At 43.3% G+C, this 25,331-nt stretch overlaps 1 protein-coding gene across 5 annotated transcripts in view; it reads left to right on the forward strand.

The window, feature by feature from the left end:
- Cdkal1 (CDK5 regulatory subunit associated protein 1-like 1) overlaps positions 1-25,331 on the forward strand; it is a 552,607-nt gene that overhangs the window by 502,099 nt on the left and 25,177 nt on the right. For all 5 annotated transcript variants that reach the window (XM_063276594.1, XM_063276593.1, NM_001402171.1 and 2 more), the window contains 2 exon segments: positions 12,591-12,674; positions 15,688-15,852. In XM_063276594.1, coding sequence (XP_063132664.1) covers positions 12,591-12,674; positions 15,688-15,852 — 249 coding nt within the window.

Genomic DNA, 25,331 nt, shown 5'->3' on the forward strand with positions numbered 1-25,331 from the left:
ATGGACTTTAAAGTGAGAACAAGCTACCATTCATAGTATGTTATTGCATATTTGAATCAAAGCTTTAAATCACCATATAAATAAATATTTCTATAATAATCTTGATCTCTTAAACAGGATTGAGAGTCATTGGGGAATCAAAAAAAAAATTCCTGCTGTGCCCCCAGTGTGAAATGTCAAGAAAGACTAACTTGGCATGTGAGAAGAATCACAACAGCATGCTTGGTTTGCACAGGAGTCTAGCACGTGTCATTCCCTTGCTAAGAGGATGAGAACATCTCAAGACCTGGCTGAATCTCCAGGCAGGAGGAAGTGCACTGGATGGAAACGATACAGTGTGTGCAGTCTGAAAAAGATAGGGCCTCACGAAGGCTTCCTTTTAAAACCCGGAGAGAAACTTCATTAAGGGTTGGAGTAAGAGAGGGCAAGGATAGCCACCACCAGAGGAATGGTGGGCGGAGGCTGATGGGCCTCTTCAGAAAGTAGTGTTTATATGTAGACCCCAGGCAGTCTCCCCGAAGAGTCTCACACCAATCACTAGGAGAAAGGAAAGGTCTGACTTTCTGTAACTTTAGGGCAACAGGGACTTTCACAGCACCTGGTGTGCTGGAGCATCAGGAGGACACAGGGAGCTGGCATGGGTGGGCCTAGTCCTGGTTAGGATGTATGCCACAGGCACAACTCTTGAATCCCAAGTCCTTTACCGAACAGAGAAGGCGTTTTAGGATTTAAGTGTTCTCCAAAGGTTACTTTAACTATATACGGTCTCACACAAAGTATTATAGCATTAGAATGTCTGGCCCGACTTTCAGCCTGGCTTCAGTAGTCCCAGTGTCTGCTGGTGCCTGCCATACAGTAGTCTTAGAGAAGTTTGGAAGACCCAGACAGACTGCCTAGGCTTTCCCAGCCGGTCCAGCCAGTTGGCTGGCTTTCCCCGTGCTGTCCTGGGAGCTGCAGCAGAGGCTCCTGTCTGCATCTGTGATAAACAGCTTTCCTAGAGAGCCCACAGACCTGGCTAGATTTGGCTTTGGTCCACAATGCAATATTGTGTTTGGCAGCTGAAGCCATTATGGGAAAGGAGGGAAAAAAAATCAAAGAACCCTCGCACCAAATTTCCTTTTGAAAAGGGCATTACTGATCAAAAAGCAGGGCTCAGAACTGAAGATTGCTTAGCGTAAATGACTGTCACGTTTCTGTTCCTCTCCCGTCTCAGTCCTCACCCCAGAAGATGAATATTAGAAATCAGTGAGACTTTTGTTTTTCTCAGCAGTCACTCTCGAGAAATAAGTGTGTTTGCTTCTTTGGTTATGTAGGATCTTTTATTCTTCGTTTAAATGTGTGCAAAAAAGTCCCCTGTCCACAAGCCCTGCCTCCCTATGTTGAATTTCATGTATTTTCACACTTGTCTGTCATCCAAAGGAAGCACGGAGACTAGGTCTGAACCAAGCTACTCTCATTTAAATTGCAGGATGTGTGCGTGCACATGTGCACCCAGCTAATTACAGGTTGCAACAGAATTTGGTAGGATTTCAATTTCGTTTCATTATGTCTCAGACAGGGGTGTAGCATTGAAAAGGAATAGCTAGAATGGGTGAAGAGAAACACATAGGTGGCATTTTCTTTCCATACAGACCTTTAAGGGGGTTGGGATTTAGTTTGGGGTCTTGTTTTGTTAAGTCAACAAGAACATCTCTCAGTAGAGTCTGATCAGATGGATAGCAGGACTTGTTTGTGCTTAAAGAAGATCCATTACCCCAGCAGAGAAGACTGAGAGATGCAGGTGTCTGGTCCTGCGAGTGGGATTTCCCCCTTACTGCCTGGATGCGTCGCTAACAAAGCAGAGGCTCTCCAGCTCAGGTCTCAGGGTCTCCCAGAGCTAAGCCTAGAAGCAAGGAAAAGGAAGGATGGCTGGAGAGAATAATTGCTATTCAGCCTTCTTTAATGAGATGTGTGGCCCGCTGCTGAAAGATTGTGGCTGTGTCTTTTGTTATGCTAATTAGACACATTGGAGCTTGGCGGTCTTTGATTTCTGCTTAATCCTTTCTGTTTCCTCAGCCTCAGTCCTGACTGGCAAATGCTTTGCAGATAGTGGGCTGTGTCTCACCACACTTGCTATTTATCAGTTCTGTGTACACTGACTTCTTTGGTAGGAAGGTGGATAATAAAAGATTTATTTTACCAAAGGCAGTATGTATTTCAGGCCTTCATGTTTTGACTTAAAGTTGTTTTTTGTTTTTCATTTGAAAATGACCATTCTCTCTCCTCCTTTTAAGTTCCTTTGCCATTGCTGTTTCTGTGGCCACTCTTTCAGTCATAAAGAATAGGTGACAATTTGGATCATCTCTCCTCTGGTCCCAAGACCTCGCTAAAATCTCTGTATAAGTCTCAAGTTGATTACACCCTAAAATGTTAGGGAAGCTATAATTTGAAGGGAGTTGGGGAGAAGCAAGAATAATTTAATGGCCCAAACAACAATTTAGCCTGACTTTACAATCTGCAGATACACCTGCCTTCTTTTCTAAGACTGAAGCATAGACTTATAGGTCACCACAATTAAGAGTATCCGTGGTGAGTTTTTAATGTCTTTTGAAAAATTACCAGCATGGTCCTCTTCTAAATAGTACATGGAGTGCTGTGACCTGTGAGATTCTCTGACAGATCCTCTTATGTATGTGAGATATATATATATATGTATACATATATACATATATATATATATATATAATTTAAGTATACCAAAAGTGGTGTTTTAACAAGAAAACAGTCTAAAATCCAGTGGAGAATTCTACATGATTCTATTCATCCTGACTTTCTGTTTTAAATAAAGGTCTCAGTTATACAGGCCAGCATCATGCTCCTGTAGCCAAGCGCTACCTCAGACTTCGGATCTTCCCACCTCCATGTTCCACGTTTTGGGGTCCCAAGCATGGGCTAGCACACCCCCTTCTATAGGTGCTGGGGTCCCAAGCATGTGCTAGCACACGCCCTTCTGATGGTGTTGGGGATAGAACCTTGAACCTACTGTGTGGGACACAAACACTAACAACTGAGCCACATTTGCAGCCTTATGTTGTTTTTTTGTGTTTTGTACCAGTGGGTACTTTACTTATAGCACATTTCAATTGGATTTGTTGCCTGTGCAACAATTAAATTAAACTAATTAAAATTTAAATGTATAGTCATGCTATAGATATATCAGTTGGGACAAGGCTCCATAACTGGATTGGTGTGGTAAAGTTATCTCATGGACATATACCAGTTATGACAAAATGTTTTATGAAAACTTTTATTTTTGAATCATTTTATACTTTTTTTGCCTTTCTGTATAGTTGATAAAATGACATATGGTCATAGTGTGTAATGTGTTTGTCTTCCTTTATGAGATGCTTATCAAAAAAATTTGGCCCAGCCTTGCCAAAGTGACCAAAGGAAACCAGTGGGGAAAACTAGTGGGGTAAAGGTGAGTCAAGGGTTAAGTTGTTATGATTGGGCTTTGGGGAACAGGGCTCTGGAGAGCTGATGGCCCAGTGGTTACGAACATGTCTTGCTCTTCCAGAGGACCCAGGTTCTGTTCCTGGCACCAAGGTCAGATAGCCCAGAGGCACCTTTTACCTTTTATCTTTAACCTTTTGCCTTTAACCTCCACAGGCATCAATACAGACATACACACACCCTATACCCATGCCCCTACACACACACATTATTAAAAATGCAAAACAAAACTAAATCTTAAAAGGGGTAGGGAACTCTATCCATATATCTCACATGAGGCCATGTAATCACAGTAATAAGATTCCATGGGTAGCTTTTACTGCCAACATCTAGCCAAACAAGTCGGTTAGCTCTGAGTGCTAAGCATGTCGCCATACCCCTGAGCATAGAAGAGCTTATCCTGGGCTGGAAAGAGTAGATCGAACGGACCAGTGCCAAATCTGATAAGGGGAAAGGATTTGTGTTAGTTCACTGACAACATGTGTCTCACACTGTCCATCAGTACCTCAGTTAAGTACACACACGCACTCACACGTTCTTACATACACACACACACACACACACACACACACACACTCATACACACACATACATATTCACACTCTCTCATACACACACATACTTCCACTAAAGCAGGTAGGTGTAGGCGACTGTGGAGCAGTCTCAGGTGGTCACCAGGCGGCTGGGCACTACTGCTTTTGGTTCTGTGAGTTTTGTGAAAACAGTGCTGGAATGAAGCTTGGCCTCCAGCTGGGAAGAAACTACCAAGATTTGCCTTTGTGGCCGGGTGGTCACAGGGCCACCATTACAGGAAAGGTCTGAGGCTTCTGGCACAGTGGCTTCAGTTAGCCTCAACTGTCTGGACTCTAGTTCCTGTGTCTGTGTAATTTTGAAAGGGCTTTGGAAGGACCTGGTTTTCAGAATTTCTTCCTGTTTAGGTAATGTCTAAGTGAAAGGAAGAATAAGAGATACAGTGGGGTCCTCATAGCATTTAATCTGTATGCAAATAGAGATGACTTTAAAAGTACAGACATTCTGCCTCAAAGGAGTGTTTTTCCCGCTTGACTAAAACTAGCCCCGTTAATAAGTGTAGCTAAACAACGTTTTTCCATGTGGAGGAAAAATGTCTTTTCTAAGACACTAAAATGTTTTTATCGTTGTTTCATAATTAGACACACATTCCCTTAAGCATAAATGCCACCATCTCTTACGGGCCCTGGAGCAGCCCAGGCAGCTGCGAGCTAGCTCTGTGCCTGCCGATCTGAGGCTCACCACTTGTTTTCTGCGGCCTCACCTTTTCTGACACACATTCCTGTGCCGCATACCTCTTGCACTACAGACTGGATGGAACTGTACAGTGAGAATGCTGTTAAAGTCCAGCGCCATTGCTGTCATCACTGTTGGCTCTGTCGTTAGTATACCTGAGTGTGCTTCTTCAGTTCCAGCGCCTGGCACACGAGAACACAGAAGTGTGCGTGAACAGTCAGGAAAGAGAGTGATGGAGACCCAGTGCCGCACGCTCTGCCTGTTGTGAGTGATGAGTCAAAATGGAAAGGTTATCATTTTCATTAGCAGGGAAGGGGACCATGCTTTTCTCCCAGTGTAATTACAGCGCTTCACTGGCAACAGCACACTACAGTAATTAGTCTAAAGGTGTGTACTGTAAGGGCAGGCTTCTCCACATAGACACTGGAAAGATTATTCCACAGTTTAAGGTCACAGCCTTGTGTTTAACATGTTCCAGGCAGCTTAGGGGAGAGAGAAAAAAAAATCCAAACTTAATTTGACTGGAGCTAATGAAAGACATTTGACATTTCCCAGAGTCATGCATTCAGAAGTTAGTCAGGTAGAAAAACTGTATTTTATTATCTACACTGGAAAAGAAAATGTAGCCACAATAGTAGCGTGTCATAATATTTTGTAGGGCAAACAGATAAAATTCAAGCTGATCAGGACTGTGGTATAAATGATTATAAGCCTATACAGCTTAATCTCCCTTCTTTTTTGGAAACAAGTATGGATAGAAAAACTGTTTTGCTTCTGAGACACTGGAGCCTAAACCGGCCTGGAACTCCTGTGTAGCCAGATGGCCTCAAACCTCTGATGAGCCTCCAGCCTCAGCCACCCAAGTTCTAGAATCTCAGGAGGCCATCTCCAAGCCCAACGTAGAAAAAGCAACTACCAGGTTCCTTCAGGAGGTCATTTCTTCCCCCCTACAGCTTTTCCAACAATAGATGTTTCTCTCACGGTGTGTATATGTGTGTGTGAATGTTTATGAATTCTTCAAACTGACTCTGAACTTTGTTGGGGGGTAGCATTTCTTTTTTGTTCCTCTTGAAAGTCACATTGAAATATTAAAACTTGTTATAATGTAGAATTTGAACGTAGAAATTACATTGACATTATTTTCCAAATCTACTTTTTGGGTTTTCTATGTGTAAAATGCTCATAAAAAACAGAAAAGAAAAAGAAAAAAAGAGAGAAAGAAAGAAAGAAAAGTAAAGAAAACACTTCACATTCTGTGTACAGTCAAAGACTCACACGAGGTTAGAGACCCCATTTGCTTTTTCTAATACAAAGTGGGGTTATATAGTCCCTTCTCTTACTGAATTAAAGGCATTCACCCAGATACTCCAATTTAGGCCAGTGCTTGAATAGCAGCTGCCTTCCTTCTAATAGTTGTTTCTCATTTTTCTCTCCAAAGTTTTTAGTATAGTATTGCAGGGTGTTGTTTGAGAAGAAATGGGGGGAATAGAGTGGTTCTGACAGCATGCAGTCAGCAGTTAGAACCTGTGGGAAATCATTGCTTTCTTATGTACCGTGTGTTTACGCATGTTTCCCAGCAGTGGAGTTAGAACCAATTTCCCTCTCAACTTGAGCACTTGGGAAATCTACAGCTGAGATTTGAGGCCAGTGACAACAACCTCTGATGATGTAACAGGCTGGAAGCCTGGACAGGAACTGAAGTTGAGAAGTGTCCTTTTCTGTTTGCCCTCAATGGTGTTTCCATGCTCAGAAGTCAGACACTGCAGAATGAGGTCCCTGAAGCTGTGAGGGGTCAGCTCAGTAACCAGTTAGTTGACCAGGAGGCACAAGAGCTGGCTGGGTCCAGAGGCCTCTTTCTCCATGGCCGCTGACTTGGGAGACCCTGGATCCCTCTCTCAAATCTAAGACTGCTAAGCACCCTCCAGGTTCAGAATTTTTTCAGTCTGTGGAAAGACTGGCTTTAGTTTCTGTTTTCTGCTGTACTTGCAGGATGGAGGGGGGACCACATGGGTGGGGTAAGGGGGATTGAGAATACTGAGATTGACTCTCTCACCTCTCTGTAAGACCTGAACCACTGGACCTCACTGTGTTTCCTGGCAGCTCTTGGGGCGGGATGGGGGAGTCCCCTTCTCTCAGGGTCCTGTGAGAATTTCTGCACACTTGTTCTTGTCTCATTTGGTCACCCAGTCTATTAAGCAGATAGTTTTACAGGATAGTTTATAATTCATCTTTTACAGAGTGACCTTTCAAAGTTAGGTTAAGATGGGCTGAATGAAGTTTTGTACGTCCTGGGAAAAATCGCCTTCTCCGCTGACATTTGATGAATAAATGACAAAGGATACTTAGTGGATACCAAGACCAGGAGCCACCCTGGAAAGTTCAGAGAGCTGAATTAAGAAACAAGCACGGGGGTCACATTGTCCCTTCCTTCCGAGTCAGAATGAGTGTGTTTCCCTGGCAGATGAGCTGAAGTCCAAAGCTTTGTAAAGGGAAACTGAGCAAAACTCTTCAGCTCCAAGGGAGTCACACATGAAATAAACATTTTATTTAGCTAACTGAAAAATTACATCCTTACAAAACAAAAAGTTGAGGCATCTTTCTGAGGGTTTTTTAAAGGGGGGGTTGGTTAAATTTTTCACTAGATATTGGTTCATGGATGACCCAATGAGCCTTTAAGAAACTTGTGAGTACCCTTTGGTGGCCATTAAGTATGAAGTTGTTAGTCTAAGTGCAAAAGATTAATGACTGTTGTTTTCAGAGCGCTCTCTATATACACTCACTGTGAGAAAAACCTCCATTGCACAATTTCCTTTGCCAGACACCCATGAAGTTTTGTGTTGATATCAGTTCCTAAATACACGTCTAGATTAAAAATATAATAATAATAATAATAATAATAATAATAATATAAATTTTTAAAAACCGACTTGGAATGAAAAGTCTTTTGTTTAATATTTGTATTTATTTAGTGTGTAAGTGTGTATGTGCTCACACATATGAGTGTTCCTGATGAGTCCAGAAGGGGCATCAGATCCCCAAGAACTATAGTCACAGATAGTCGTGAGCCACTTGATGTAGGCTCTGGGAACCAAATTCCCAGGTTTTTAAGTATTCTCTTTCCTCTTAGCGCTCTCCATCCTCCCAAGTTCCCCTGGAGAAGTGCCAGTCAAAGCCTAGTCAGGTCCCTGTCATCTGGGAAGTAATCTGCTGCCAGGCACCCTGTAGCTTGCTCTGCTCTCCTACACAGTACAGAGCATTCAGGGTGCTTTTCGGTTAGGTGTTAAGGAATTTGAGGTTTTGTTTTTGTTTTTTCCCACCCCCCTTGGATGCTGCTAGATCACATGCTCTTTCTGTGGCCCACCATGCCTTTCTTCCTATCCTACAATCTCAGGGTTTCTCTGAAGCCACCTGTAGAACACTCTGTAGACTTGCCAGTGGCGGCTTAACTTTTTCTGCTGAATACGGTATTGTGCTGCCACTGGAAGACTTGTAAAAACCGTGTTTTCCAGCCCAGGATTTTCTTTGGTCACTTTACAGAGTGACATGACCTCTCATTCCTGTGGGTGGCTCCAACCTTTGACAGAGTCCTGTCACTGAAGAGCGATAGGTACAGAAGGCCACATGTCAGACGAGGACACTTGTGGTCTGGTGCTGGCTAAGGTCCAGTGCGTTCTCTATCATTCTGTAAGATAAGCTCTGGTCTCTTCTCACAAATCAGCCCTGCTGCTAGCTAGCAGAGTAGCTCGGAGGGATGGTCTGATAGGCCTATGGAGGCCCATGGCTTGACCCTTCTGCCAGATGCCCTCTTTTTATCTCTGGGGTGGGGCCTTCTCACTCGGCTGGCAGCAGCACTCATGATAAGGCCTGTCATGCTGCCCACTGGAGATCTGATGGATGAGTCTTTAATGGGGAGTGGGCGAATCACATTTAGAAAACATAAAAAATAAATGTTTCCTCTAAAATGAGGTTTGATGACTGGGGTATAACTCAGTGGCAGACCTGTGCTAGGCCCTGAATCCCATGCCCAGCACTGAGAGATTCGTTTTAAAAAATATGTAAGACATGAGGCTTGCAATACAGTTTGTTAGATCTATCAGGTCTTTATTATTCCCCAAGCCAAGTGCTTCTTGGAAATGCCTCTCCTCAACATCTTACGGCTTCTGAGAAGACTTCGTTCTACATTAGAATGCAAAGCTTTGTTTGTTTTCACCGTCATCATTGTTTATGTCTCCATGTGAAGTAGAATAGCCCAGAAAAGCAGCGAGCAGCACCCACCCTCAGTGTTCTCACAGGGTTAACGCTAGCTGGAGTTTAATTGCAGATTACCTTAAGAACCATCGACAGGTACTCATCCTGTGTCATAAGCCGCGTACATTGGGAGCTGTGTGCAAACATCCCAGCTTTCTCCAGAAGAATAAACACCCATGAAACCTACCATTTACCAGTCGTTTTTGACAAATGGAACTTTAGAAGCTCATCATAAATATGGGGAGAACTTTCCTCTGTCTATTTTGGATTGTTTTTAGAGAGATGTGTTATAGGAGTATGCATTTGGGGGGGGGGGATCAGTGGTTGTTTTGGAGGGGGGTTGTTTGGTGTTTTTAAGTCACCAGAGACCTCACAGCCTTTGGCTAAGGAATAGGGCAGTAAGCGAGATGGCACATTGGGGTGTACTTAGGTATTGGTGGAAGGGGGAGTGGAGAGCTTACTGTTGTTTTTTTTAATTGTTAGGTGGTCTGTTCGGTGCAGCTGTGTTTATACTTCCTAAATGATAAGTGCCTGAACACAGTGACAAGTCCCCACAAATGAGAATAGGACTTTCTTTTAAAAAAAAAAAAACAAAAAAACAAAAAACAAAAAACCAAACCATCTGCCAGCATGGGGTGTATTTACCAAGCAGCAACAGCAAAAGTGATTCCAGGCAGTTTCACAGCTGGTTTGATGGAGCAGACATTTTTGACAATGTTGGGTTTTGTTTTGTTTTTCTAAGTAATTGATCCTTTATAGGATATATTTCACAGTGGAATAAACTGGGAAATGACAATTGGGAGAGAGCACAGTCACTCTTCTTTAACCATTGTTTGGCTGAGGTAACCTATAGTTATTAACAATGACTGCATAAATTTGGAAATATAGACCTAACAGACCCATTGGTTGCTGAAATTTCAAATGTATTTTTATGAATTCTTTGAGAATTGTATATAGTTTATTATATTCACCCCATTTGTCTTTCCCCAACTCTTCAGAGATCCACCCTATCTCCCTACCTTTCCCAGCTTTGTGTTCTCCCTCTCTTTTTAAGTTACCCACTTTCTGCTGCCCACATACTCATGGGTATATGGCCATACTGGAGAATATTTCTGTAAGATTTATCTACTTCATGTGTGTTAGTGCTCTGTGTGTTTGCACCTCTACATGCCAGAAGACAGCATTTGGTCCCACTTTAGATGGTTGTGAGCCACCATGTTGAACTCAGGGCCTCTGGAAGAGCAGCCAGTGCTCTTAACAGCTGAGCTGTCTCTTCAGCCCTTGGGAACTACACTACTCTTAAAGAAAATGGACACTCCTTTCCCCCACAAGAAAATGACTATCAAGAGCTCCCCAGAGATGGAAGCTTGTGAGCCCCTCCCCTCCTCCATACTAGAATGTTAACCGATTTGACCTTGTACCGGTCTTGTGCTATGAACCCATGAGGTCAGCATCTTGTCATGTCCAGAAGACACTGTTTTGCACCCATCCTCCCTTACCTCTGGCTCTTAGAGTCTTTCCATCACTTCTTCTGTGCAGTGCCATGAGCCTGGGGCTGAGCACTCAAGTGACACTAATTCTCTATTGGTTAACTACCATTTACAGCACAAAGAAACGTCTCTGATGAGATCTGAGAGCTGCACTAGGACTCTAAATATATTAATTTGATCCTTGACCAAAGTATGCCATTTAACAATAGGGTTTTGCCCTAAAAAATCAAGTTGGGCAACCAAGAACAAGGCAGTGGCCAGTATTGTTTTGGAAGTCTCCAAGACATCTCCCAAGGGGAGGTATGCCATACCTGGCTCTGAGATTTTTGTTTTGCAGACTATGGCATCTAGGAGCATCTCAGTTTTTATTGCTGGGATAAAACACCACAGCCAGAAACAACTTGAGGAGGAAAAGGTTTCTTTCATTTTACAACTTGTAAGTACATCATCCATGAAAGTCAGAGCCACCACTCAAGGCCTTAAGCTGCAGGAGGGAGCTGATGCAGAGGCCTTGGAGGAATACTGCTTACTGGCTTGTTCCCCGTGGTTTGCTTGCCTGCTTCTTGTACACCCAGGACCACCTGTCCAGGTGTGGAACCATCCACACAGTGAGGTAGGCCCAAGCATACCAGTCATCAATCAAGAAAATGTCCCACAGTCTTTTCTACAAACTAGACTGGAGGGGGCATTTTCTCACTCAAGGTTACTTCTTCCCAAGTGACTCTAGCTTCTGTCAAGTTGCCAAAAATCTACCCTGCACAGGAAGGAGCATTATCTCATGTAGGGTAACTCCAATTAAACTCTTTTATTGACCGTGTGTGTGTGTGTGTGTGTGTGTGTGTGTGTGTGTGTGTGTGTGTGTGTGTTGTGTGTGTATGAAGCTTATAAGTACATATGGCTTTTTCACGATCTTTAGTATTAGTCATCCGTCCCTCCTTTGCCCTACCCTCCCATCCCTCTCTCCACCTAAACCTCCTCCCTTTTATTTCCTTTTTCCCCTATGTATCATCTGTGTCCTACCATCCTTCTTACCTTAAGGTCCTTCTCCTGCTCCCTACCAACGCCTCTCTGGTTTTCTGAATTCTGCAGGTACTCCCGATAAAATAGCACATCCAAAGATCCACTCATGAGTAGCACATGTGACATTTGTCTTTCTGGGTCTGATATTGGTTATCTCACTCAGTATAATGTTTTCTAGTCCCATCCATTGACCCTCAAATTTCATAATTTCCATGTTTGCTCTTTAGGAAGTAACAAGAACATGAAGTTGTAGCGACAACAATGAGACACTTGCCTATGACAGAGGAAAATACATATAAGAAGTAAATGACTTATGCAAATTAGTCATAATTTCAGAATTGTATGGAACAAGTGTAACACTGAAGAGTGAAGGCTTAAAAACTAGTTTTGTTTTCTAAATTGTGTGTACTGTTTTAAAATTAATGTGGGTGGGGGAGGTATGTGCACGTTAGTGAGTTCAGGAACCCCTGCATACAGAAGAGGAAATCAGATCTTTAGGAAGTGAAGGCATAGGCAGTGGAAGCCATCCAGTATGGGTGCCAGCCTCAAACCTGGATCTTCTGGAGAAGCTGTGTGCATCCTTCATCAGCGTTGTCTCTGCAGCCACTAATGACTAGTTTTGGGTGCATTTTTCCTTAGTGTTAGATCCCTTATAACTCAAATTAATGTTTATTACTATTCTCCCATATTGCCAAAATATTTTCCTGCATTTGGAGTAGAAGCAGCTTGTTCTGGCTTGTTGTGCAAGTTTGTTGAAAGAAGCAAAGTGCTATTTGGATTTTAGTGCACTCAGAAGCTTTCATTGTATCTAATGTGGAAGAAAGGAATCTGATTGAGTTGTTTCATAGTCATGTAAAAAAATAAGGGTTTGTGCTATGATTATTTTACATTCCTGAATAGATAATGTTTTTCAAGAGATTTGAATTAGTTATGCACAGTGTTGTCTGTTAAACAACTGACCATCTGTAGTCTACTTTAAATTCACACAGCAGCAGCTATGGTCCAGGAATATATGGGCTGCTATTTATTTTCAGATTCTTGCTTCTTTATCCTTGTCTTTTCTTTTCCCCACAGATTGGCGAAAGACAACAAGTGTTAGTCACAGAAGAGTCTTTTGACTCCAAGTTTTATGTTGCACATAACCGATTCTATGAGCAGGTAACAACCACATTTCTGCTTTTTCTTCGAAGTGAGACTGGCTCTGAACATTTGAGCAAAAGGGAAAAGAAGAAGAATGGATTGTATGACTGAAGGGAACCAGGCTAGCAGGGTGGATCCCTAGTTTACTTCACAGAGGTTGTAAGTGTCATTGTGTGTACTGGAGGCCCTGCAAGTCCTGGATAGGACAGCCTCAGGCTTCTGGGAGTTGGGACTCAGAAGCTACCACTGAGTGAATGGAGAGGGGAGTCCTGTTGAGAAGGCAGGAAGAGTGTATATACCAAACACAGTAGTGTGAATTGTAGGGTTCTCTCACTCACTTGCAGGTAAGGTAAGGAAGGCTGGCAAGAAGGATAACCCTGAGTAGCCTCTAAAACCTCCAAGGGAACTTGCCTCATCCTCACAAGGCCTCCACAGTAGTTCATCACTCTGAGGGGAATCCAAAGAATAGACCCTTTCTCTTTTGTTCCCTGCCTTTCAGCAAAGTAGAATTAAAAAATATTTACAAAATCTAAATGAACCCAAAAGTATCAACTCAAACCAAACACAGCCACTGTTGAGGGCTGTTTAGACCTGACTTCTGTCAGCACTTGGGTCTCACTTCCCCAATAGGTGAGAGAATGTCAGACGTGACTCACAGAGTGGCTCCCTCCAGGAAGAACCCTGAAAGATCTGAGCAGGACCCGTGACCAGGGGACACTCAGAGTGGATGGCCACAGATGGTTCTGAGCCGTATTAATTTTCCTTAGTGTTAGGTGGGGTTTCCTATCCTTATGTTCTTTCTCATCAGATGGGAAGTGGATTTTTTTTTCTCTCTTCTCTAGGTCATGACTAGAATTGGAATTTGGGGATTTTTAAGAATTACGTGGGCACTTGAGAAAGGACGACTGGAGTTAGAAAGCAATGAAGAGGCTACACTATTGCATACCCACAGGAAATACTATCAAACTGGGCAGGAGTTCCTAGGTAGAGCCTCTCCAAACCCAAGAAGACACACTTGTCGGGTATCCAGGAAAGGCTGCAGCTGAGGAAGGAGCCCCTGTGCCTCACCTTAAAGCCAACCCTTCCTGTCCCATCTCAGGAAGAGCTGTTTCCCTATGCTGCCAACCCTCTGCTCAGCCCTGAGGAGGACCAGGATATATTTCGGTCATGTCTTCCCTCTCCTTTCTCTGGCCATCTGGGTTTGTACCTCAGCCGGGAATCTTTCCTTTCGTTTTAAATGCAACTGCCTGCCTCGTTAGCTGCTTCCTCTGTGGAAGGCAGGTGGACTTTTTCCAATTATTAAAACCCGAGCCCTTCATACAGGTCAAGGCAGCAGATCAAGACGACTTACATTCCCAGGTATAGCACCAATATTTCTAGGCATAGCTTCGGCTAGGGATTTTCTTACTTTATGAAAATTATTTTAAAAGGGCCTGATACTAAGGCCCTCTAGGTCACCTTTTCCCTATCCTTTGATGAAGCTGTGTCTGCTATGTGTGCAATGATCATAAAAACCAACCTCAGAAAGACCAACACCCAGTGTGGCTTCTCAGGGACATCGGCTATGCAAGTGCAGGCTCTTTTCCTTAACCTACCCCCCTTTTTTTCCTGTCTTTCTAACCAAGCCTTTGAACAGTGCCATACCTTTTATTTTTCTAAATAAGATTGTATGAAAATATCAAACTATTGATGGTTTGTGATGTGTTTATAAAAAGATAAAGAGAGGGAGGGGAGATATGTTTTATGGAGGTGTATTCAGGTATGGGGGAAGGGGGTGACTCCATGGGCCCATGATGAGACATCCCTTCTCCCTGAGGGACCGTATAGTATAGTTAATTCAGGGCATGGGGGGTGAGGGGGAGTCAAGAGGGTAGTAGAGGCAGAGAAAGGCAGAGAGAAAGAGAGAGTAGAGAAGTAGAGGCCAGCCATGAGCACGTGGAGAGGGAAGGGGGAGGGCAGTGGGAGGACAGAGCAGGAGCAGGGAGGTAAGAGCAAGAGAGTGAGGAGAGGGCAAGTAGCCCCTTTTATAGTGTCAGGCATACCTGGCTTTTGCCAGGTAACTGTGAGGTAAAACTTAGACAGAATGCTAACAGTTTGGAACTGGTCTGTGTTGGAGCCTGACCTGAAGAGGTTCACAAGAAGCTACAGTACTAAAGTTGGTGTGTGAGGGGAAAGAATGACTACATCTACCTGTAAGTCCCCAGCAAGAGGAGACTCTTGCTGAGGTAAACATACCTCTATCATCTTATCAGCAAGCTTGAGCAGAAAGAGCCATTTGAGCCTGTGAACCTGTGAGCCAGCCAAAGTAGCCTTCAGAGTGGCTGCTTCTGAACAAAGGTTGGCTCAGGAGACTAACAAATGCATCTCCTTTCCCACAACAACAGGTGTGAATGGCAGCCACTAGCCAGAGAAGTCATTTAGGCAAGCACCAATGTGCTGTGTTACTGAGAGTTGTTTTGAAATGCCCTTCCTTTTACCCTCTTGCACACATGAACACGCACGCACGCACGCACGCACTCCTTCATTTGAAGGGACAGCTAACTTGAAGCTATTGTGAGTGAGGCTTTCATAATTTTCTAATTTGTTTCCTTTATTGCGCAGGACAGGCAAGGCCCAGGTATGAAAGGCCTGTCCAGAAGTGGTTGGCTGGCTATTGGGAATTCCCCAGGCTTCCTGCCACTGTGCTTCATTCAGAATAGCTGGCATCTGGTGAGGGCACTGGGTCTGCAGCCCTTTGGCTCCTCTCAGAAAGGCCTTACCATGCCCCAGGACTCCAAATCCCCCAGCAGCCAGGCAATAGAGCTGTCTGCAGTGGGATCCCAGGGCATCTGAAGTGTGGACTGAGCTTTTCGTGGCATATAGCTCTTTTATTATTCATAGTAGCAAGCACATCATGCTGCTGTTAGATGTTAATGATGGGCAGAGGGATGTGGGAGGCAAGACGTCTTCCTACATCATTGTCCTGAAACCCAGAACTACTGTTAAATAATGCTGATGTGAAAACTCCTGATTTCTGAAATCTGTTTTCAAGGTCTTAGTGCCAAAGAACCCTGCATTCATGGGAAAAATGGTTGAGGTCGACATTTATGAATCAGGAAAACACTTCTTGAAAGGACAGCCAGTATCAGAAACCAGAGTCTATACACCCTCCATCTGCAAGCCGCTGGCCAAGGGAGAAGTCTCAGGTTTGACAACGGTAAGCTTCAAGTTCCTTCCCTCCAGGCTGCTGATGCCATGGCAGCTTAGGAAGCTCAGTGACCCTGACCCTGCATCTGTGATCGCGTACCAGCCCCCCTTTCAAGGAGGCACAAGGCTTTGCTCCTTCCTTTCTGGCAGATGGAGATCTGAATGCGCAGGGTGGCTTTGCTGATGGCTACACTTTTGCTTCTCTGCCCATAAAGGGAATAAACATCCTTTTCCAGGGCAGAAGCAGAAGGCCAAAAAGCCATTTTTGCAGGTAAGAGATTCAACACCAAGGGTGACCAGATCCAGTGTGGTTCTGTCTCGTTGATCCTGAAGGGAGGGTGAAGAGGACCCCGTGTTTCCCTGCTGACAAAGCCTACAGGTGGACAGACACTGAGCCGTGGCACACATGTGGTGGTGGGGTCTTCTGCTAGTGTGAGCTGCACATATACTTGAGGCCTATGGACTGAAAATCAAATATGGTCTTCATTCCATAAACAAGTAACCTGGCCCCTCCCTGTAAATATGGCCGTTTGCCAGACTCTCTCACACATTTCACTGAGCTACAGTTGTAAAAGCTGAGGGAGTGTGAAATGAAAATGTGTATCACATTTCTAAGCATCATTTGATATCCTTTCTTCAACACAATTGTTAAACATCCCCTCCATAAAAGCATATAGCAATGACAACATACGGAAAAAGATGACGGGTACTTATCTCCCATGCAATCCCTGGATCACTTAGATCTACAGTCCTTCCTTCAGATGAATGGTACAGACTTCTTCATTAAAGTAACAGAAATACGACTTTACTTCAGGAATAGTGGCAATCGTGTTGCCTCTGCCTGTCTTCACCAATGATGCTAAACTCAGATCTGGTGAGAACAGTACCTCTTCTGTGCTTGGCTGTTGCATTGGACAATACCCATATATGATGTCTGACCCACAGCAGAGGACCATGGGTTAGCGTGTGTCAAAGCCATGCCATCACTCTTCATTTGTGTGTACATAATTTATCGTCGTCGTCGTCATCATCATCATCATCATCATCATCATCATCATCATCATCACTATCGTTCAGTGTGTGTGTGTGTGTGTGTGTGTGTGTGTGTGTGTAAGTGAACATGTGGAGGTCAGAAGACAACTATAGAGATTTGGTTCTCTCCTTCCACTGTGAGATCCAGGGATTAAGCTCAGGTTGTCAGGGTTATACAGCAAAACTTTCATTCACTGAGCTATCTTATACCAGTATTTTATTTTATTTTATTTTATTTTACTTTTGAGACAGGGTTTCATGTACACTAGACTAGTCTTGAACTCATTTTGAAACTGACAATGAACTTGAACTCCTAATCCTTCTTCCTTCACCTTCCACGTGCTAGCATGTACCGCTATATCCAGTTTGAGGCTGCCATCTTGTTAAAACTTGACAAGCAAAATCACTTACATCCGTTTGGAGCTTGGAGGTATTTTAGTTACTGTTTTTGCTTTTGTTGGTGTTGTTTAATCTTATTTGGAAGTTGAAGAGAATAGTCTGGAAGCAACAGTAGTCTGGTATTGAAATTAGATGGCTAGAAATTCAACTGCATTGTGTCAGTTTGCTCTTGGCTTGTTTTTCAGAAAATAGCTGTACTGCAGAGTGTGCTGTAAAAGACTTTTCTTTATCCGACACTCTGAGGCTTAGACTCAGGGCTGCATGTGTGCTAGGAAGCCTATCACTGTGTGGTTTCTCCACACCTAGGAAGCTGATTTCCAGTGGCTGTAGTGGAAAGAATTTAACAGCAAATTGGACGAAATCTTTTAAAGGCCCTGCCTGGCTTGGTTCGCACACATGCATCTCCTGTAAGCACTCAAGTTCTAAAACCATTTTGTTTAGTAGCAATCCCTGAACAAGGGAAAGCAACCCTTTCTGCTGTTTTCACAAACCTTATGCTTTCTAAAGGTGCAGCCCACTCAGCTCCTCTCCCCTCTCTCCCTTCATTCAGCCTAGGAAATAGTGTTGCCACCAGCCTGCCTTTGCTCATGGCAGCACAGACAGCCAGGTATGATGAGGTTGTGTGGCTTCCCTGGGCTTAGAGAGATGGATTCTTCTGCCTTCGTGAAACTGCAAGGACAGGCTGTGGTGGGGTTGTATTAAGCTCTGTCTTACATCGTTGTTCCTCTTTTGCTGTTATTTGCACATTTACCCAGCATGCCAGGATCAGAACGCCTTGCCAGTGAATTTGTTCTGTTACTCACTGTATCCCTTAGGAGAAGTGCACCAAGGGGGGGTGGAAGAGGGGGGGTAGAATAGTAGCTTCAGGCTTTTCAAGCAGGCAGGAGAGGTAATAACTCCATCTCAGGCATGTTGAGCTTTGATAGCAGGGAAAAGTTCTGGAATTGGATTGGGAGACACCTAGCTCTGTGTGTTCGGAGTCTGGGCACAGGGACCTGGCTTTGCCAGTGCACCTGGGTCTGAAGCGCTCCAAGCTTTAGTTCTGCCTGTTGAGTGGGAGTGAAGTATCCACCTTGCAGTGTTGGTAAAGGAATACAATCAGCCCTGCTGCTGAATAAGTTTCAGCTGGTTCATTTCCTTGCTCGAATTACATACGGTCTTTAGCTTCTCCCCAAATCTTGTTGTATTCAAGAAGAGTAGGGTGAAGACTTCAGGAAAAACATCTCCATGTTGGTGTTGTTGACTACTTTAGCCATAATAATGGGTTCTCATTGTCTTTGGCAGGGATGGTATTTTTGTTAGGATGAAGCCACAGAGCTAATCCTATCAGAATTTGTTAACTGTCTGAACTTCCTAGGCTTCTGCTTAGTTCTTTTTTTTTTCCCCTAGAATAATCCCTTCCTACACCCTTTGTAAAGAAGTCAAAACAGAACAGGAATAGCTTGATGCCTATCCTAAAATCTCACCACTGGGGTAGGGTGGCAAAAGGATCAGGAGTTGAAGGGCATCCCTGGCTACGTAGATAGCTAAGACCCCATCTCAGAAAGGAGAAGGTATGGGGAGAGAAACCCAAAGCACTGGAAGGAAGTTACTGTGCCAAAAGTTATTTTCAATAATGAATACCTTTCCCTAATTGTTGATTTCATGGCCATTCTAGTGAATTGTTTATTTTTTTTTTCAAATACATGTGAGTGCCTGCATGAGTTTATGTGCAAGTGAACCCAGGTGCCTGAAGAGGCCCAGCATGAGCAGTGGGTCCCCTGGAACTGGAGTGACAGGAAGTTGTGAGCTGTGGATGCTAGCACTCAAACTCAAGTCTTTGGAAAAAGCAGGAAGTGTTCTTAATGGCTAAGCCATCTCTCTGGTCATGGTCTAGATGTTTAAGTCCTGTTCTTTGGGCTTACTCCATCGCATGTCAGGACCTGCAGACATCCTTCACTGGAGCTGGTAAGAGGGACAGCTGATTAGGGAGGCAGTCTAGGCAAGGAGAATAAGAGGTCTGTGCTATGGGGTTCTGTCTCTTTAATTGACTTGTCAGAATGTATATCACCAGGCTCCCTGAACCCTGGTGTCTCACATACAACATGATCATGCATAGTGAGCACTGAAGAAACTTCTGTCTCTACTGTTCAGTAATTGAAATATCTCACTTGACAGAATAGTCAGTGCTGCTCTGTGAAAGAACTCAGAGTTCCACAAATATGAATAAAGTTATTATTTTAAATGATGTCTAGATTCCTGGAGCATGGAGGAAAGAGGAACTATAGAGTTGCTGTCTCTAAGAAATACATCTTGGTGGAAAAAGACAGAGAAACCTTTCCCCCTCTTCTTTGAAGTACTGAGACCTGGACCCAGGGCCTCCCACATATGATGCAAAGTTTCTACTGTATAATTACTACATTTATAAGTTTTATTTTCAGACAGGGTCCAGCCTGCCCTGTTCTCCTGCTTCAGTTCCCTCAGAAGCTAGGCATATAGGTGTGCACAAGCAAGACAGAAGCGTCATAGATTGTTGATTCTCTCTAGGTTTATTAGAGATGTGTAGGAGGAGAAGAGAAAAGAAGAGACACCATTAGTCTGACTATTCTTAGGGAAGATGGGAGACAAATGCCACTCATAACTTAAGAAGTAGACTGAGGAAGTGTGGTTGATTTAGGAAAGTTTATGGAATAACTTAAGTGAAGGACGCCCAGACTGGCCTTTCCTGGAGAACAGTTATGCCAGGGAACCATGGTCTTGGGGAGGAGGAAGGGACGGTGACATGCATTCTAAGACAATTCTTCATTGTTCCAGCATTACTTCTGAACTATGAAAGAACACAGATTTCACCCCTCCCCGCTCCCCAGCCTCCTAGGTCAAAGACTCTGGGGGTGACTCAGTGAAGTATTCTTAGGGATATTGAGTTGTTTTGTCCTGCCCTGTTTTTTAGATCAAGCCACACTGTACCTGCTGGTCTGGAATTCACTATGTAGAAGGCTGGCCCAGAACTCCCAACACTTCTTCCTCAAGAACTAGGATTATAGGTGTATATCACTGTGGCACAGGATCTATTTTTAAATTATTTTTTTCACAACTTCATACATATAAACTTCATGAACATATAAAATGTTGCTTATATTATAGGCATATTATCTTATCTCCTTCCTCAAAATCTTTTCTTAGTTCCAAAGAGTTCCCTTTTTGCTCTCATATAGTTCTTACCTCACATGTGGGGTGGGACACCCCTTTGCATTTAATTACAGTTTCTTGCATGAGAAGTAAGAATTATTTATTTAAGCAAGGACAACCAACTTATCAATGGCCACACTACTGGGGAATAGGACCCCACCGGCCCTCATGCTTCTTAAGAAGGGATAAGGCCCAATGAGCCTTCTTCATAAATATAAAATACTGACTGGCCTGTCTTGTGTAAATAGCCTCTACTGCTATGAGTTCAACATGTCATGTCCAAGAGACAGAATCACAGCCCTTCCTCTGTTTTCTTTTCAGTGATACTCTCTGAGCCTTGGAGGGCTTGATAAAGATACCAGCTGAACACTCAACAGTCATGGATGGATGGATGGATGGATGGATGGATGGATGGATGGATGGATGGATGGATGGATGTGTGGATGGATGGATATAAGAAAGGAAGGAGGAAAGGAGAAAAGGAAGGAGAAAGGGATAATGAATATGAATACATTTTCCACTATAACCATTTTATAGTGTCATTGTTCAGCAAGCAGGCTCCTGAACTCTTATTAATGCTATAAAAACTATAACTCTGTACTTATTAAACAGTCACTCCCCTTCCACCCCTCTGTTATTTATGATCTCATTGCCCATGACTACCTACTGGAGATGATTGATGAAAGAGACGTTGTACTGCCTTTGCCGTTTTGTGACTTGCTTCTTGTCCTCAAATTTCATCCGTCTTGTGCCGCTCCCAAAGGCTGGGTGACATGTCATTGTGCCATTACACATTGGGAGTGCTCCATGACATTTCCCCTGCTTAGTCTTCTATCTGAACACATTTGGAGTGCTGCCACCAGGTGCTTCCTGGCAACATGGTGTACGGATGTCTGCCTAAGTCCCTGTTCTAGATCCCAGAGTGACTCAGCTTCTGCTTTTATGGGATGTGGTTGTGCTGTTTCCCATGGCAGCTGTGCCATCAGTGATATTCACTCATAACCATGTCATCTCATGGCTTTGCTATAGACCATCCGGCATGCCAATCAGTTAAAGCCCAGCTCCATTCTCTTTACATTGCAAGAGTCTTACTTGATACCTTCTGCTCAGGAATCCTCTTTCTATACCAGACTTTGGTTCACCGGATCCAAGAAGAGAAGGAAGGAGAGACAGAAATTGATAAGGAAGTAGGTGGGACTAGCCACCTTCTGTGTACTCAGTCACAGCAGCATTAGACTCTGTGCTATGAGAGAACAGAGCTGTTGACCCCTTGCAAGGCTTTTGTGACTCATCCTACTCAACACACTTGATCTGACCACGTCTCGCATCAGAATGTAAGAAGTCCGCTGGGCAAAAAAAAAAAAAAAAAAAAAGTCTGCCAGGCCATGCCTAGCAGAAACATTTTCTCCTGGATTTTAAGACTACAAATATTTGGTTTTATTGCAAAGATTTATTCTTTTGTTGAGTTCTCTCCTGGTGGTAGAATTGGTTTAAGAAAGAGGTGTGTCACTAGTGAAAGGCCAGGAGAGCTTATGGTCTGGCAGGTTTGGGTCAAATTACAGTCACAGTTCCTGCAATACTGTGCTGCTCACTTCCTTGAAACAGCTTCTCCAGAGAGTGTAGTTATTACCTCAATCAGGGAAGATTAAAGTAATAGTGTAGACATGGGCACGGACATAGTGGATATATGAATGTTGTAAGCATAACAGCAATTTCCTGGCCTTTATTTTGACTATAGACTTCTTTAAAGTATTTTACTACATTGGCTTCTGATATACAGTACAGTATAACAATTCAGAGCATGCATTCAGGATTCTGATAGCCTGGGTTTACATCCCCGTTCCACCCCTTACAAACAGTATGAACTTGGAGAAGGGTAACCAGCCCAGGTCTCTGCTTATGAGACCCACAGGAACACCTAGTACAGGATACAACAGAAGAGGCTTAGCACAGTAAACATTGCCACATTGCAAGCAGCAGTACCAGCAGCATTATTGTGATTTACTCCAAGGCATGATCCTACTCTAACTGACAATAGAAATTATATACTACTCTATAATTTCTTTTTTTTTTTTATTAACTTGAGTATTTCTTATATACATTTCGAGTGTTATTCCCTTTCCCGGTTTCCGGGCAAACATCCCCCTCCCCCCTCCCCTTCCTTATGGGTGTTCCCCTCCCAACCCACCCCCCATTGCCGCCCTCCCCCCATAGACTAGTTCACTGGGGGTTCAGTCTTAGCAGGACCCAGGGCTTCCCCTTCCACTGGTGCTCTTACTAGGATATTCATTGCTACCTATGGGGTCAGAGTCCAGGGTCAGTCCATGTATAGTCTTTAGGTAGTGGCTTAGTCCCTGGAAGCTCTGATTGCTTGGCATTGTTGTACTTTTGGGGTCTCGAGCCCCTTCAAGCTCTTCCAGTTCTTTCTCTGATTCCTTCAATAGGGGACCTATTCTCAGTTCAGTGGTTTGCTGCTGGCATTCACCTCTGTATTTGCTGTATTCTGGCTGTGTCTCTCAGGAGAGATCTACATCCGGCTCCTGTCGGCCTGCACTTCTTTGCTTCATCCATCTTGTCTAATTGGGTGGCTGTATATGTATGGGCCACATGTGGGGCAGGCTCTGAATGGGTGTTCCTTCAGTCTCTGTTTTAATCTTTGCCTCTCCCTTCCCTGCCAAGGGTATTCTTTTTCCTCATTTAAAGAAGGAGTGAAGCATTCACATTTTGATCATCCGTTTTGAGTTTCGTTTGTTCTAGGGATCTAGGGTAATTCAAGCATTTGGGCTAATAGCCACTTATCAATGAGTGCATACCATGTATGTCTTTCTGTGATTGGGTTAGCTCACTCAGGATGATATTTTCCAGTTCCAACCATTTGCCTACGAATTTCATAAACTCGTTGTTTTTGATAGCTGAGTAATATTCCATTGTGTAGATGTACCACATTTTCTGTATCCATTCCTCTGTTGAAGGGCATCTGGGTTCTTTCCAGTTTCTGGCTATTATAAATAAGGCTGCGATGAACATAGTGGAGCACGTGTCTCTTTTATATGTTGAGGCATCTTTTGGGTATATGCCCAAGAGAGGTATAGCTGGATCCTCAGGCAGTTCAATGTCCAATTTTCTGAGGAACCTCCAGACTGATTTCCAGAATGGTTTTACCAGTCTGCAATCCCACCAACAATGGAGGAGTGTTCCTCTTTCTCCACATCCTCGCCAGCATCTGCTGTCACCTGAGTTTTTGATCTTAGCCATTCTCACTGGTGTGAGGTGAAATCTCAGGGTTGTTTTGATTTGCATTTCCCTTATGACTAAAGATGTTGAACATTTCTTTAGGTGTTTCTCGGCCATTCAGCATTCCTCAGCTGTGAATTCTTTGTTTAGCTCTGAACCCCATTTTTTAATAGGGTTATTTGTTTCCCTGCGGTCTAACTTCTTGAGTTCTTTGTATATTTTGGATATAAGGCCTCTATCTGTTGTAGGATCGGTAAAGATCTTTTCCCAATCTGTTGGTTGCCGTTTTGTCCTAACCACAGTGTCCTTTGCCTTACAGAAGCTTTGCAGTTTTATGAGATCCCATTTGTCGATTCTTGATCTTAGAGCATAAGCCATTGGTGTTTTGTTCAGGAAATTTTTTCCAGTGCCCATGTGTTCCAGATGCTTCCCTAGTTTTTCTTCTATTAGTTTGAGTGTGTCTGGTTTGATGTGGAGGTCCTTGATCCACTTGGACTTAAGCTTTGTACAGGGTGATAAGCATGGATCGATCTGCATTCTTCTACATGTTGCCCTCCAGTTGAACCAGCACCATTTGCTGAAAATGCTATCTTTTTTCCATTGGATGGTTTTGGCTCCTTTGTCAAAAATCAAGTGACCATAGGTGTGTGGTTTCATTTCTGGGTCTTCAATTCTATTCCATTGGTCTATCTGTCTGTCTCTGTACCAATACCATGCAGTTTTTATCACTATTGCTCTGTAATACTGCTTGAGTTCAGGGATAGTGATTCCCCCTGAAGTCCTTTTATTGTTGAGGATAGCTTTAGCTATCCTGGGTTTTTTGTTATTCCAGATGAATTTGCAAATTGTTCTGTCTAACTCTTTGAAGAATTGGATTGGTATTTTGATGGGGATTGCATTGAATCTGTAGATTGCTTTTGGTAAAATGGCCATTTTTACTATATTAATCCTGCCAATCCATGAGCATGGGAGATCTTTCCATCTTCTGAGGTCTTCTTCAATTTCTTTCCTCAGTGTCTTGAAGTTCTTATTGTACAGATCTTTTACTTGCTTGGTTAAAGTCACACCGAGGTACTTTATATTATTTGGGTCTATTATGAAGGGTGTCGTTTCCCTAATTTCTTTCTCGGCTTGTTTCTCTTTTGTATAGAGGAAGGCAACTGATTTATTTGAGTTAATTTTATACCCAGCCACTTTGCTGAAGTTGTTTATCAGCTTTAGTAGTTCTCTGGTGGAACTTTTGGGATCACTTAAATATACTATCATGTCATCTGCAAATAGTGATATTTTGACCTCTTCTTTTCCGATCTGTATCCCCTTGATCTCCTTTTGTTGTCTGATTGCTCTGGCTAGAACTTCAAGAACTATATTGAATAAGTAGGGAGAGAGTGGGCAGCCTTGTCTCGTCCCTGATTTTAGTGGGATTGCTTCAAGTTTCTCTCCATTTAGTTTAATGTTAGCAACTGGTTTGCTGTATATGGCTTTTACTATGTTTAGGTATGGGCCTTGAATTCCTATTCTTTCCAGGACTTTTATCATGAAGGGGTGTTGAATTTTGTCAAATGCTTTCTCAGCATCTAATGAAATGATCATGTGGTTCTGTTCTTTCAGTTTGTTTATATAATGGATCACGTTGATGGTTTTCCGTATATTAAA

The sequence above is a fragment of the Rattus norvegicus genome, chromosome 17 (assembly GCF_036323735.1).
Source record: "Rattus norvegicus strain BN/NHsdMcwi chromosome 17, GRCr8, whole genome shotgun sequence".
NCBI classification, from domain to species: Eukaryota; Metazoa; Chordata; class Mammalia; order Rodentia; family Muridae; genus Rattus; species Rattus norvegicus.